Source organism: Hyla sarda, chromosome 12 (genome assembly GCF_029499605.1).
Source record: "Hyla sarda isolate aHylSar1 chromosome 12, aHylSar1.hap1, whole genome shotgun sequence".
Taxonomy (NCBI): domain Eukaryota; kingdom Metazoa; phylum Chordata; class Amphibia; order Anura; family Hylidae; genus Hyla; species Hyla sarda.
In genome coordinates this window covers 22,205,965-22,220,763 of record NC_079200.1, presented here as the reverse complement: position 1 = coordinate 22,220,763, position 14,799 = coordinate 22,205,965, and the positions used below count along the sequence as shown (strand labels likewise).

Sequence of the window (14,799 nt, the reverse complement as noted above, 5' to 3'; positions counted from 1 at the left end):
TACAGTGGTCCCTCAAGTTACAATATTAATTGGTTCCAGAACGGCCATTGTATGTTGAAACCATTGTGTGTTGAGACCAGAACTCTATGGAAACCTGGTAATTGGTTCTAAAGGCACCAAAATGTCATCCAAAAATAGCAAAAAGTGAAAAAGAAAAGAAAAAGAAGTAGATAATTAATATAGATAAAGCAAATCCTTCCATATAAAAGTAATAAAGATCTGCTGGGAGCTGTAAATCACTGTCAGTGTTTCCCAAGCAGGGAGCCTCCAGCTGTTGCAAAACTACAACTCCCAGCATGCCCGGACAGCCAAAGGCTGTCCGGGCACGCTGGGAGTTGTAGTTTTGCAACAGCTGGGGGCACCCTGCTTGGGAAACACTGGTCTATGTTGAGGACAGGATCTTCTTCTTTAGGCAATGTCCTAAAAAAGTAACATGGAGTCGCCCTCAACTGGTGTCCAAAGGAGCAGGTAACCCTGGTACAGGTAAAGTGTACAGAACATGTAATACCTCCCTGTACTGTAGGGCAGTGTTTCCCAACCCAGTCCTCAAGGCACACCAACAGTCCAGGATTTAAATTTTTCCCTGTTCTATTACAATGGAGTAACTGAAAAAAAAAACGGAATGTTGGTGTGCCTTGAGGACTGGGTTGGGAAACACTGCTGTAGGGGGCGCTACCAGATATCAGTCAGTGCATACACTTCAGGAATACAGGGGTTTTACCAGTAAAATGTCCATTCTGATCTTCCGGCCATTGACAGGTTTCACAGATCTGGACTGTCTGTACATTGTATGTTGAGTCTGGTTTCAACTTACAATGGTCCAGAGAAGACCATTGTATGTTGAAACTATTGTATGTTGAGGCCATTGTATATATATATATATATATATATATATATATATATATATTATTATTATAATTTTTATTTTTTTTAACCAAGACTACCACCTGGTTTCACAGCCCAAACTTCTTCACTTGAATAGGAATGAGCTGCAAAACCAGATGCAACCTGATGGCAAGAGTGATACTGTTCATAGAAGAGAATTAAAATACATTAAAGGGGTATTCCAGGCAAAAACTTTTTTTTTTATATATATATCAACTGGCTCCGGAAAGTTAAACAGATTTGTAAATTTCTTCTATTAAAAAATCTTAATCCTTCCAATAGTTATTAGCTTCTGAAGTTTTCTGTCTAACTGCTCAATGATGATGTCACGTCCCGGGAGCTGTGCATGATGGGAGAATATCCCCATAGGAACTGCACAGCTCCCGGGACGTGAGTCATCAGAAAGCAGTTAGACAGAAAACAGCAACTCAACTTCAGAAGCTAATAACTATTGGAAGGATTAAGATTGTTTAATAGAAGTAATTTACAAATCTGTTTAACTTTCCGGAGCCAGTTGATATATAAAAAAAAAAGTTTTTGCCTGGAATACCCCTTTAAGTAATGTCGATTACAGTTTCTTCAGATACTTACGGCGCTGAGCAGAGATTGAAGTTCCATTTCAAGCGCTTGTTGACTGCGCCTTATTTCTGTGCTCTCGCTTTTGTTGGAATGTACTTGCTGTGTGCTGGTGACAACCTCATTCTGCAAGCTTTCAACCTAGAACGGGAGAAGACAATATAGGTGACTTCTACTAATATAGGCAACACAAGTAATGATGGTTAAAGAACAAAGGTCTCGAGTAAAGGTCAGATTCAACCTTTCTGGGATCTGGCTGTATGATCCAGGGAATGCTTGAACTGATATTTTGCAGAAAAGATCATCTTAATGGGGCTTCCCTTGTCAGTATCACCTATTGGTTCATTTAGAGGTCAAAGAGTAGGTCCTCCACTTGGGATTTTCCAAAATGGAGAACTACTCAGTTTCATAAGAGACATTCACCCAAATGGCTGTAGTAGCTGTAGGACTGCTATAATCTTTCATTTACATTCTTAAGAATCAAGGAACTAGCAACCAAGAATAAAGTTACAAAAGATCCGAAAAAACCTTCCGGTCAGACGTAACATTTTAACATTGATACGTGATGACTTACCTGACTGAGGAACAATGCTTCAGCCTCCCTTCTGTTCTTCTCTGCAATATGTTCATACTGTTCCCTGAGGTCATTGACAGTCTTGAGGAGGTCAATTCCAGGAGCGGCATCCAACTCCACATTGACGGTTCCAGCGGCTTGCTGTTTGCTCTCGCTAATTTCCTGCAAAGTCAAAAAGGATAAAAGCCTTAAATGAGAGTACAAAATACCATAAGACCATGGTTAATGTATTTCGTGTATCTAAAGATAGTATGTATGTATGTATATCAAGTGACCTTGTTAGTCATTGTGGTCTTATGTTATCTGGATCAACACAATGGTGGCCATTGGTCACGTATTTCGGATTCCCTAAGTGAAGGTACATCTGAGAGTATAAATGGATCTTCTTGGCTATTATGTCTTCAGTGGTGTTGGACAATACACATGGGAAATGTACATTGTAAATTGGTCTTGTTGGCCCAGTTCACCCTGTTAGGCAAAGGTTATTGGTATGATAGCAACTTTGCTATCAACAAATCCAATGAAAAGCTTATACATGTTGCATTGTCTTTGATACACACTAAATAGACATTAACATATGCAGGACAAACTGCAGATTAGATGGAAAAGTGGCCACTAATGTGTATTCTTTCTCCATGAAAGTCAATGGGAAATATGGAAACAGATAAATGTAATGGAATCCCACACCTGATATTTTCCTCTCCTCACTTACCTCCTCGTGGTTCTTCTTCAGGTAAATCAGTTCCTCCTTAAGGCCTTCAATCTGGAGCTCCAGGTCTGATCTTGTCATTGTAAGCTCATCCAAGACGCGCTTAAGTCCATTGATATCATTCTCCACGCTCTGGCGCAGGGAAAGTTCGTTCTCAAACCTAAAGTATGAAGAAGTTATTATTACTATGACTATCTATATAGATACACTAATAGACCAAATTATTTTGGTATTAAGGCTTTGGCCTGAAGATGATGCTTTATTCATTCGCTCACTTAAGCCTGAAGTCATCAGCAGCCAATCTGGCGTTATCGATCTCCAAAATCACTTTTGAGTTGTTGATCGTTGCCACGAAGATCTATCAGAAAAACACATAACATAGAAAAAGTTTAAACAAATGATGTTCTTTAATAAGCTTACACTGTCAGGAAGCAGATAGATAGATAGATAGATAGATAGATAGATAGATAGATATGAGATAGTTAGATATGAGATAGATATGAGATAGATAGATAGATATGAGATAGATATGAGATAGATAGATAGATAGATAGATAGATATGAGATAGATAGATAGATATGAGATAGATAGATAGATATGAGATAGATAGATATGAGATAGATAGATAGATAGATATGAGATAGATAGATAGATAGATAGATAGATAGATATGAGATAGATCGATAGATAGATAGATAGTTAGATATGAGATAGATATGAGATAGATAGATATGAGATAGATCGATAGATAGATAGATATGAGATAGATCGATAGATAGATAGATATGAGATAGATATGAGATAGATAGATGTACTGTGAATTGTTTTCCATACCTTGTCACGAATTTCATCAATTGCAGTGTAGAAGCCAGCAAAGCTCTGCTCACGAACTGTCACAGACCCCTGCTTTGAATACCAGTCTCGGATCTTGGCCTCCAAATCATTATTTGCCGCTTCCAAGGATCGTACTTTATCCAGGTAGTTGGAAAGACGGTCATTCAAGTTCTGCATGGTATACTTCTCATTTCCAGAAAACAATCCATCTCCACCTCCACCACCACTGAAGGATGAGCCAGAACCAGCACCAAAGCCTGCTCCACCACCAAATCCAGAGCCAAAGCCTGCTCCACCACCAAAGCCTGCTCCACCACCAAAACCTGCTCCACCACCAAATCCAGAGCCATAGCCTGCTCCACCACCAAATCCAGAGCCTAGACCACCTCCAAAGCTAGATGCAGTGGAGATTCTAGATCCTCCAAATCCACCACCATGGACACTGGCTGCTCTGTAGATCCCATCAGACAGCCTGGAGGAGACACCGCCGCTCGCTCTGGAGAAGCTGGCTTGACTGAAACTGGAGCTCATGGTGACAATGAGTGGTTTTTAGGGAGTGTGAAGCAGGTTCTTACACTTCTGTTCCTTGAAGTCAGGAGTGCAAGAAACCTTGGTACATGAAGGATATTTATAAGGCAAGCGAGGGGTCTGTGCTGGCTCCACGCCCCTTGGACCATGGCCACGTCTTAAGTCTATTTCTTATTGGTCAGTAACTGATTTGTTGTAAGAAGATCATTTACATTCTTTCTTTTGTGCCTCAGGATAAACACATTTCAGCTTTTCTTGTCTGATTTGTTTCAGAAAAATTTTGAGAACAGATAAGCTGAATTCTCCAAAGTTTTCTAAAATGTACAGCTATCCAAAAGGTTTTCGGCTCTTATTTTGTATTTTCGATAACACAGGTGGAACGTTTTAAGGCATAAGTTTCCGACCACATAAAGGTCTGTTATATAAATGATCACTAAATTTAGTGTAAGTAACCTAGGCTTCTCATGTTCTTGACGTATTGATGTAGTAGAGTCCTTTGTACACACAAGGTTCTCTAGTTATGGGCCATCACAATTGACAATTAGGTTAATAAGGATGACTTGAAGGGACTTTGGATACGTCCCCACCTTACAAACATATACAACCCCTTGAGTAAACTCTGCCATAACTCCCACACCTCCCTTTATCTATAGAATACAAGGAAATATGTTGTGGTGAAAATGGGCCACTAGGCCCATTTATTTCAAACAAATGTAATAAATATATAAATAACTTTATTAACACTATTTACAGATTTACATGAACATATAATCACATGTGACAAGAAAGGACCCTGGGGAGCTAAACCATTTAGCTATATTCATTTCACCAATAACCTCCTGCACTAATAATCTCTTACCCTTGGCCAGATCCAACTAACGCAAGGGCACCCTCATGGGAGTACATGCTACTACTAACAACTCCTGGGACCCCAAACTACCACGCTCATTCCAGCTGTAGCCTAAACAGCTGGCAACACTGCTCCTCCACTACCTCACCCTACTCCGAATTACCCTGAAATATACTATCTTCACCCTTTCACTTGCCAACAAACCTCCACAACGCCCCATGACAACTCCAAAACAAACTGACCTCCCTGCAAACCCTTCTTAAATGGTCAGGTGCCCAATCAATTGCCCCAACCCCTCCCCCTCCCCCCCCCATGACTATCTACAGGTTCGTAACCCCACGTAATATGGAGGAGGTCCCCCTTGACCCCCTGTCACTCTCCATTTGCTCCCATAGGGACAGACAGTTGGTGAAGGTGCAGATTGGTCATGTTATATTTAAGGTGTACCAATAGAGGCAATATAAAAAAAAACAAAAAAAAACGGGAGTTTAAAGGGGTACTCCGCTGCCCCAGTGTTTGGAATGTTTTGTTCCTAACGCTGGGTGCATGCGGCAGTGGGTGGTGACAACACGGCCACACCTCTCTTGGCGTCACGTCATGCCGCCTCAATGCAAGTCTATGGGAGGGGGCGTGGTGTCCACCATGCCCCCTCCCATAGACTTGCATTGAGGGGGTGTGGCGTCACGTCACCAGGGGTGTAGTCGTGACGTCACGATCTCCGCCGCCTGCACCCAGCATTCTAAATGAACACCAAGTGCTGCCCAGAGATTGTGGGGGTCCCAGCTGTGGGATCCCCGTGATCAGACATCTTATCCCCTATCTTTTGGATAGGGGATAAGATGTCTAGGGGTGGAGTACCCCTTTAATAAAGATATGGGTCAGTGTGATGATCCTTCCCTTTTGATTCCAGTTAGAATTATCCCTCAATGGCCCAGATGTTCTAGTGAGATGCATAGGAAACACATAACCTGACTCCTGTCTTCTCAGAGAGTAGGATAAGAGGGAACACCCCTTTGTACATTCTATCTCTTTTAGAACTTACCGTATTTTGGCTGTCCAGACATGCTGGGAGTTGTAGTTTTGCAACATCTGGAGGTCCACTGCATAGGAGGTAATACTCACGTGTCCCCGCCGCTCCGGACCCGTCACCGCTACCCTGGATGTCGCTCCATCGCTGTCGCCGTGTCCCCGTCGCTCCGGAACGTCTCTGCTGCCGGCCGGTTATCCTCGATCTCCGTCGCCGCCATCACGTCGTTAAGCACGCCGACGCACGTACGCGACGAGGTGATGACGAGGAAGGAGAGCGCCGGCCATACAGGGGATCCCTGAACAGAGAAGACACCGAGGAGGCAGGTAAGGTCCCTCCCGGTGTCCTGTAAGCACTAACCCGGCTATTCAGTTGGGCTGTTCGGGACCGCCGCAATGAAATCGCGGCGGTCCCGAACAGCCCGACTGAACAGCCGGGTTAGTGTCACTTTCCCTTCAGGTCAGCTTTGATCGCCACGTCTGAAGGGTTAATACAGGGCATCACCGCGATCGGTGATGTCTTGTATTAGCCGCGGGTCCCGGCCGTTGATGGCCGCAGGGACCACCGCGATAGGGGTGTATTCGCCGTATAAGACGCACGACTTTTCCCCCCCAGTTTGGGGGAAGAAAAAGTGCGTCTTATACGGCGAAAAATACGGTACTATACAGTTTTCTTCTGCACAATAAAGCTACTAGGAAAATCTGCTCCCCTCCACCATTCCCCGAGCCAGATCATTGACCAATATTTACTCCAACTCTCTTTTACATTCTTCAAAAATAATACTCGATTTGGTAAAGGTTCCCATATAAGTTAGTGAAAAGTCAACCGATATGGCCTGGCTAATGTTTATGGAGGCCTCCAGATTCTCCAATGGCAGATGAGTTAAAAATGAGTTTGGGATAAAAAAGAATCGGGCATGTTCGATTTTTACTGGCTGAGACTTTTTTGGGGGGAAGACAAGCCACTATGAGAGGTGTCTTCCTATTCAAAACTCATGTACGACCAGCCGATGAACGTTCATGTGTATGGGGTGAATAGAAATTAAAAGCGCTTGGGTATGCTAAAAAGGTACTCCACCGAAAAACATCTTATCCCCTATACAAGGGACAGACAGGGAGCGGTTTTTAAACAAAATATAATGTCGAGGGTGCTGCAGCCAAGATCGCAGGGGTCCCACCACTGGGGACCCCCGCGATATTGGCTGCTGCACTCTAGACATTATATTTTTCTTAAAAACCGCACCCTGTCTGTTTCCAGGTTGGGTATGGTATTACAACTTGGCTCCAATCACTTCAATAGAACTGATCTGCAGAACTATATGCAACCTGTAGACAGACAGGGAGAGGTTTTTAAACAAAAGATTAAAAAAAATGTAAAAGATTTTATAAATCGCTGTTACAGGTGGCGCAGCGCCCAGACATGCTGGCTGCGAGCGCACTTCTGTTCTGTCCTCCCGTACTGGCAGGGCGCAGTTCGCATCGCGGTATGTGCCTGCATGCGGTTGCGGGCTTGTCACTCGCCTCCCTGCGTCGTTGTCTCCTCCACTGTTCCTTGCTGCCGGCGCATGCATATCCGTCTCCTAGGGTGCGCACGTGCTGGCTCTCTGCGGTTTAAGGGCCAGCTCACCATTAATTGGTGCTTGTCTGGTCCCGACCTTATTAACGCCGCACTTCCTCCTTACCTTTGCCGGATCTTTGTGCCTCTGTGCTTTTGAGAAAGCGTCATTATATTGTGTTCTGCCTCTCTGTGTACCAGTTCTGCTTGCTACTTTTTCTGACCATGTTACTGTGCCGCCAGCCCTCTGACCTGATTGCTACGTGTTTCCGACCTCGTTATAGTGCCGCCAGCCCTGACCTCCTGCCTGTTCTGACTACGACGTTGTCTCATTCATTCTGTGCCTTGCATCATCACGGCTGCCTTACTAGACGAGCCGCCAGCCGCAGCAAGTCCATCCCGCTTTGCGGCAGGCTCTGGTGAAAACCAGTAGCTCCTTAGACTCCACTCAGGTACAGTGGATCCACTCTACTGCCGTAACAATAGCTATGTTTTTCGATTCCTGGATAACCCCTTTAACATGCTGGACCATCCTTTGTGAAAACAATGGGTCTCTCCATACATTCACACAGACGGGGAGCGGTTTTGGAAAGAAATTGGCTATGTTTTTCAATTCCTGGATAACCCCTTTAAATGGGTACTCCACCCCTAGATATCTTATCCCCTATCCAAAGGATAGGGGATAAAATGTCTGATAACAGGGATCCCACTGCTGTGGACCCCCGCAATCTCTCTGCTGCATCCGGTATTCATTTAGAGCATTGGGTGCAGCGCCAGAGGCTTGTGACATCATACCCCCTCCCATAGACTTGCATTGAGGGGGCATGGTCATGACATCACGAGCCTCCACCCCACTTCGCAAGTCATCCCGAAGTTTGCTGTGTGCACCAGATGACTGGGGTGCCACAACCAAGATCAAGGGGGTCCCCAGTGGTGGGAACCCTGCGATAAGACATCTTTTCCCCTATCCTTTGGATAGGGGATAAGCTGTCTATGGGCCGAGTACCCCTTTAAGGGTCTGATGTAACTGGCCCACAATTTTCAGCAAAAGTTACTGAATTCTATCATTTTTTTTGTGTGTAATGTCAGGGGACATGCAGTTATGTTTAACCGCGAGATGGAACCCAAAAAATACTGCAGGATGGACTCTCTGATCTCAAGACCGATAGCAACCAATTGAAGCCATTGGAAAAACTCTAGAGGAAACTTAGCATTCATATTGTAGTTCCTCAGGAGATAACAAGTATCCACGATCCAGCAGCAGAATCTCATCATTATAGGGGTACTCCGGTGGAAACCTTTATTTATTTATTTTTTATCAACTGGTGCCAGAAAGTTAAACAGATCTGTAAATTACTTATATTAAAAAAAATCTTAATCCTTCCAGTATTTATTAGCTGCTGAATACTACAGAGGAAATTATTTTCTTTTTGGAACACAGTGCTCTCTGCTGACATCACGAGCACAGTGCTCTCTGCTGACATCTCTGTCCATTTTAGGAACTGTCCAGAGCAGCATATGTTTGCTATGGGGATTTTCTTCTACTCTGGACAGTTCTTAAAATGGACAGAGATGTCAGCAGAGAGCACTGTGCTCGGGATGTCAGCAGAGAACTCTGTGTTCCAAAAAGAAAAGAATTTCCTCTGTAGTATTCAGCAGCTAATAAGTACTGGAAGGATTAAGATTTTTTTTTTTTTTTTAATAGAAGTAATTTACAAATCTGTTTTATTTTTTAAATCAACTGGTGCCAGAAAGTTAAACAGATTTGTAAATGACTTCTATTAAAAAAAAAATCTTAATCCTTCCAGTACTTATTAGCTGCTGAATACTACAGAGGAAATGATTTTCTTTTTGGAACACAGAGCTCTCTGCTGACATCAGGACCACAGTGCTCTCTGCTGACATCTCTGTCCATTTCAGGAACTGTCCAAAGTAGGAGAAAATCCCCATAGCAAACATATGCTGCTCTGGACAGTCCCTAAAATGGACAGAGTTGTCAGCGGAGAGCACTGTGCTCGTGATGTCAGCAGAGAGCACTGTGTTCCAAAAAGAAAATAATTTCCTCTGTAGTATTCAGCAGCTAATAAGTACTGGAAGGATTAAGATTTTTTTTTTTTTTTTTTTTTATAGAAGTAATTTACAAATCTGTTTAACTTTCTGGCACCAGTTGATTTAAAAAATAAAAGTTTTCCACCAGAGTACCCCTTTAAACTTTAGAAGGGATCTTTCACATATTATGGATGATGAAGACCGGTGACCGGTGCGGCACGAAAATAGTTAAGCTGTACATCAAGTCCAACCTTGTACAGTAAGAATGTAAGTTCATACCCTGCAGTCAGTCTATATCTTCTTTCAGCTTTCCTTTAATTTCTCTCATTCCCAAAGGCTTGCAGGGCCTATCTATCTACTTTCACCTGCCGGAATAGTATAAGCAGCCTGGGGACAGCAAGCCCGGTTCCCTTAGGGAAGTTTGGGGGTCGTCTAGAAGGCCAAATTATATGGAACGTGAACCCACAGAAATATTTCTGTAATTATTGCTTAGAGGGTTTCCTTTCATGTCCGTTCATGTACAGTGGGAGGACAATATAACTTGAATACTGTAGGTTTATACTGTATACAATAACATATAAAAGGAATAAGTACTTGTGCACTTCTTTGGCATGAAACTATAAAAAAGTTGGCAAGATAAGAAAGGTATATAGTAGAAAAGGAGTCGCAGCACTCACCAGAGGTTCAAGCACAAGTAGTAATCTATTATAAATCCTTCTGAAACAGGACGCGTTTCGGCCCTTAGCCTTCCGAAGGAAGGCTAAGGGCCGAAACGCATCCTGTTTCAGAAGAAACCCCTAGAGCAGTGATGGCGAACCTTTTTGAGCCCGAGTGCCCAAACCGTAATGCACGTCAACTTTTTTTTTCCCTCAAAGTGCCAGCGCAGCAATTAAATCAGAATACTGAGGTTTAAAGGGGTATTCCAGGAAAAACTTTTTCATATATATATATCAACTGGCTTCAGAAAGTTAAACAGATTTGTAAATTACTTCTATTAAAAAATCTTAATCCTTTCAGTATTTATGAGCTTCTGAAGTTAAGGTTGTTCTCTTTTGTCTAAGGGCTCTCTGAAGTTAAGGTTGTTCTTTTCTGTCTAAGTGATCTCTGATGACACGTGTCTCGGGAAACGCCCTCTAAACTTAGACAGAAAAGAACAACCTTAACTTCAGAGGCTCATAAGTACTGAAAGGATCAAGATTTTTTAATAGAAGTAATTTACAAATCTATTTAACTTTCTGGAGCCAGTTGATATATATATATATAAAAAAGTTTTTTCCTGGAATACCCCTTTAAGTTTAGAAAAAAACAACTCATACAGTTGCCATAACTAATTAACATCTTTTGCATCTCATTTGCATATAGCAAAAATAGAAGATTACAGCAGAACGGCACAGCGGATCCGGGCACAGAAAGGCTCAAACTCATCAGTGTCCCCCACACTACAAGCCAGTACCGCTGGTTAATGGACAGTTTTCCTTTAATAGTTCGGACATTTACACATGCAGCGATTCCACATATGTTTGTTTATTTTTGGTAACATTATTTTACATAAAAATGGGGAAAAAGAGGGGCGATTTAACCTTTTATTGGGGGTGGGGGGAGCTTTAAACATTATTTAACATTTTCTTTTTACATATTTATTTTTACAAATTTTTTTTGTCCCCATAGGGCAGAGTTTTCCAAACGGTGTGTCTCCAGTTGTTGCAATACTACAGGTCCCAGCATGCCCGGACAGCCAAAGGCTGTCTGGGCATGCTGGGAGTTGTAGTTTTGCAACAGCTGGAGGCACTCTCTTAGGAAAAAAACTGCCATGGGGACTGTTCTACTACCTGCACTGCAATCTAGTGATTGCAGACACTGATCACTGTTGTGCCATAGGCACATCACTGATTAGTGTTATCGGCGCTCCATTACTACAGCCTGCAGAGGCTATCAGCATTATTGGAGCACCAATGGGACAGGACGGAGGCAGGTAGGTAACCTCTGCCTGTCCTCTAAGCTGATCGGGACCCGGCAGCATTATGCCGCCAGTGTCCCGATCTGCTCCACTGAGCTACCGGCAGTCACTTCGGCATTTTAGACGCCACGATCAGCTTTGATCACTGCGTCTAAAGTGTTAATGCCGGACATCACTCGGATCGGTGATGTCCGGCATCAGACAGCATAAAGAGAGCTCAGCTCTTGAGCTCTCTTCATATGCCGCTGAAAGGCTGCGCAATTTATTAACGGCGTCCATCCATGGTGGGGTTAATTCACCTCCCAGTGCTGCGCACTGCTGGGAGGAGAGACAGTCACAGTCGGCTGCACAGTGAAGGGACCAGGCCACGCTGCAGGGAGCTAACTTACCACCGGAGCCCAGCTCTGCTCGCATGTCTAATTGTCTGCTCCCGAGCTGCCCGGCCGGCCCCTTCATTGTGCGACCCACTATATAATCGCATGCATCAAAAGGCATCCATGGCGAACTATGGCCGCGTGCCCACAGAGGGGGCTTGGCGTGCCACCTGTGGAACATGTGCCATAGTTTCGCCATCACTGCCCTAGAGCATTGGGTACAGCTCTGGAGGTTCGCGACATCACGGCCGTGCCCTGCTCGTGACATCATGGCCACGCCCCCTCAATGCAAGTCTATGGGACGGCAGTCACGCCCCCTCCGATAGATTTGCATTGAGGAGGCGTGGCCATGCCATTGATAAGGATGACCATTATGATTTTGATTACTGATCAATATACATATATATTAAAAAGAGATATATGGTAATATTCTGCAGAAAAACATTATTTTCCTTATGAGACATATCAGCTTGTTATGAGGACCTTGGAACGAGGCCAAAAGAAGCAAGATAAGAAGAGGCTGAAAGTTGGAAGACAAAATATTTGAAGAGATATAGACTGTGTAAAAGGGCAGAGACATCCGGAATTTTCCAGTAGAAGAGTGAGAGGGCAGCATAAGTGAACTATTGCCAGGTAAGAAACCAATGCTTAATATGCTAATATATACAGACGCAATATTCAAATAACCAATCAAAAAATAACATGATGATGTGATGACTAACCTCCCCTTTTTGTCAAATGTAAAAACCAATGTATTTCCGTATAATAAACAGAACTCCTTGGGACAGTTCCCTAGCCAGTATGCTGAGGAGTTTTATACCAACATCTTGTCTGGTGTTTATTTCTTGTGTTGACACTCAGCAGTATACAGCGGCAGTCACTCACAGTTTAAGGCCTAACCAGCAGCCATCCTTGACAATGTCATTAGCCTCCGCCCCGCATCGCCAGTCATCCGGCACTGAGCAAAGTTAGCTACGTGCACCGGATGTCTGGAATCCCACAGCCGCTGGGGACTCTTATCCCCTATCCTTTGGATAGGGGATAAGATATCTAGGGGTGGAGTACCCCTTTAAGAGAAAGAGATAACATGTGATTTATATAGTCAGACTTGTAACCACAGAAACATTATTGGTACTGTAGGGGGGGAGGCAAAGCCCATGCCACAAAGCCCATGCCAATATGTCATTTATGTGTCATTTATGTGTTTTAAAGGGGTACTACCGTGCTGACAACTTATCCCCTATCTAAAGGAGAGGGGATAAGTTGCCTGATCGCGCGGGGTCCTGCCGCTGGGGACCCCCGCGATCTCGCACGCAGCACCCCGCTCTCATCAGGCCCCGGAGTGAACATCGCTCCGGGTCTGATGACTGCCGATCACGGGGCCGGAGTATCATGATGTCATGGCTCCGCCCCATGTGACGTCACACTCCATCCCCTCAATGTAAGTCTATGGCAGGGGGCGAGACGGCTGTCTCGCCCCCTGCCATAGACTTGCATTGAGGGGCGGAGCATGACGTCACACCGGGCGGAACTGTGACGTCACGATCACTGGCCCCGTCATCAGACCCGGAGCGGATGTGGGGATAAGTTGTCAGCACGGTAGAACCCCTTTAAATGTTTTTTTTTAATAAGCTCTTCTATTTTTGTGTTCACAATGAAAGGTAGCCTTGTGGTCGTGACTGTCCTCAGCAGCATTGTGCTGGCAGGGATGCATGTCAGCCTTACACTATAACATTTACCTCACGCACCATTTATTGATTGTCACATTGTGGGTTGGCACTTGTCAGCTTACGGCCTGTCATAGCAATCACTGCCGCCAGGTCACAGTCACTGTTTCACCTCCGGGCTTCCTCCTCCCGTTTCTCTTTCATGGCTTAAGTTCCTGATCTGGCTTATAGGGGGCGCACACTATGTTCAGACCATTAAAGTAATTGAGGCCCATTTTCTGTGCACGGATATGTCCGCATCCCATTTTAACAGGATGGAAATGTCTCAATATCTCAGAAAGCACAATCGTAAAGTCAATCTGTGCCAAGCATGGTTAACTTTAGGTACACCACCTACATAATGCTGTTGGCCTGTATTTAAAGGGGTATTTTATTTTTATTTTTTTTATCAACTGGTACCAGAAAAATAAATTTGTTTTTATTATTATTATTTATGATTAAAAATCTTAATCCTTTCAGTACTTATCAGCTGCTGTATACTACAGAGGAAGTTGTGTAGTTCATTCTTTTCTGTCTGGCCGCAGTGCTCTCTGCTGACACCTCTGTCCATGTCAGGAACTGTCCAGAGCAGGAGAAAATCCCCATAGCAAACCTCTCCTGCTCTGGACAGTTCCTGACACGGACAGAGGTGTCTGCAGAGAGCACTGTGGTCAGACTGGAAAGAACTACACAACTTCCTGTGGAGCATACAGCAGCTGAAAAGTACTGGAATACTGGAAGGGTTAAGATTTTTAAATAGAAGTCATTTACAGATCTGTCTAACATTCTGGAGCCAGTTGATTTGAAAATCCAGAGTACTCTTTTAATATAATAATCTTAAGTAAAAATGAGACACTTTATCAGACATTTTATCAGTATTTATCTGACCACAGTGCTCTCTGCTGACACCTCTGTCCATGTCAGGAACTGTCCAGAGTAGGAGCAAATCCCCATAGCATACCTATCCTGCTCTGGACAGTTACTGATGGTCAGAGAGCACTGTGGTCAGACAGAAAAGAAATTTAAAAGGAAAAGAACTTCATCTGTACTATACAGCAGCTGATAAGTACTGCAAGGATTAATATTTTGAAATAGAAGTAATTTACATATCTGTTTAACCTTCAGTTGATAAAAAAAAAAAAATAATAATAATGTTTTCCACCGAAGTATCCCTT

General features: G+C 43.6%; 1 protein-coding gene and 1 long non-coding RNA gene across 3 annotated transcripts in view; one reads left to right on the top strand and one right to left on the bottom strand.

The window, feature by feature from the left end:
• LOC130296762 (uncharacterized) overlaps positions 1–3,720 on the top strand; it is a 4,213-nt gene extending 493 nt beyond the window's left edge. Inside the window, exons 2-3 of the long non-coding RNA XR_008849280.1 lie at positions 2,769–2,909; positions 3,606–3,720. This is a non-coding gene — a long non-coding RNA (uncharacterized LOC130296762). The remainder of the gene's footprint in view (positions 1–2,768; positions 2,910–3,605) is intronic.
• The window catches only part of LOC130296759 (keratin, type I cytoskeletal 15-like), a 17,970-nt gene extending 4,145 nt beyond the window's left edge, over positions 1–13,825 (bottom strand). The window contains exons 1-5 of one of the 2 annotated variants that reach the window (XM_056548655.1): positions 13,658–13,825; positions 3,020–3,102; positions 2,748–2,904; positions 2,036–2,197; positions 1,477–1,602 (exon numbers count right to left, since the gene is read on the bottom strand). In XM_056548655.1, the coding sequence (XP_056404630.1) occupies positions 1,477–1,602; positions 2,036–2,197; positions 2,748–2,904; positions 3,020–3,102; positions 13,658–13,669 (540 nt within the window). In that variant the 5' untranslated portion in view covers positions 13,670–13,825. Of the gene's footprint in view, positions 1–1,476; positions 1,603–2,035; positions 2,198–2,747; positions 2,905–3,019; positions 3,103–3,579; positions 4,559–13,657 lie in introns of those variants that run through there. The other variant, XM_056548654.1, reaches the window with a different exon arrangement.
• Between the last annotated feature and the right edge of the window lie 974 nt (positions 13,826–14,799).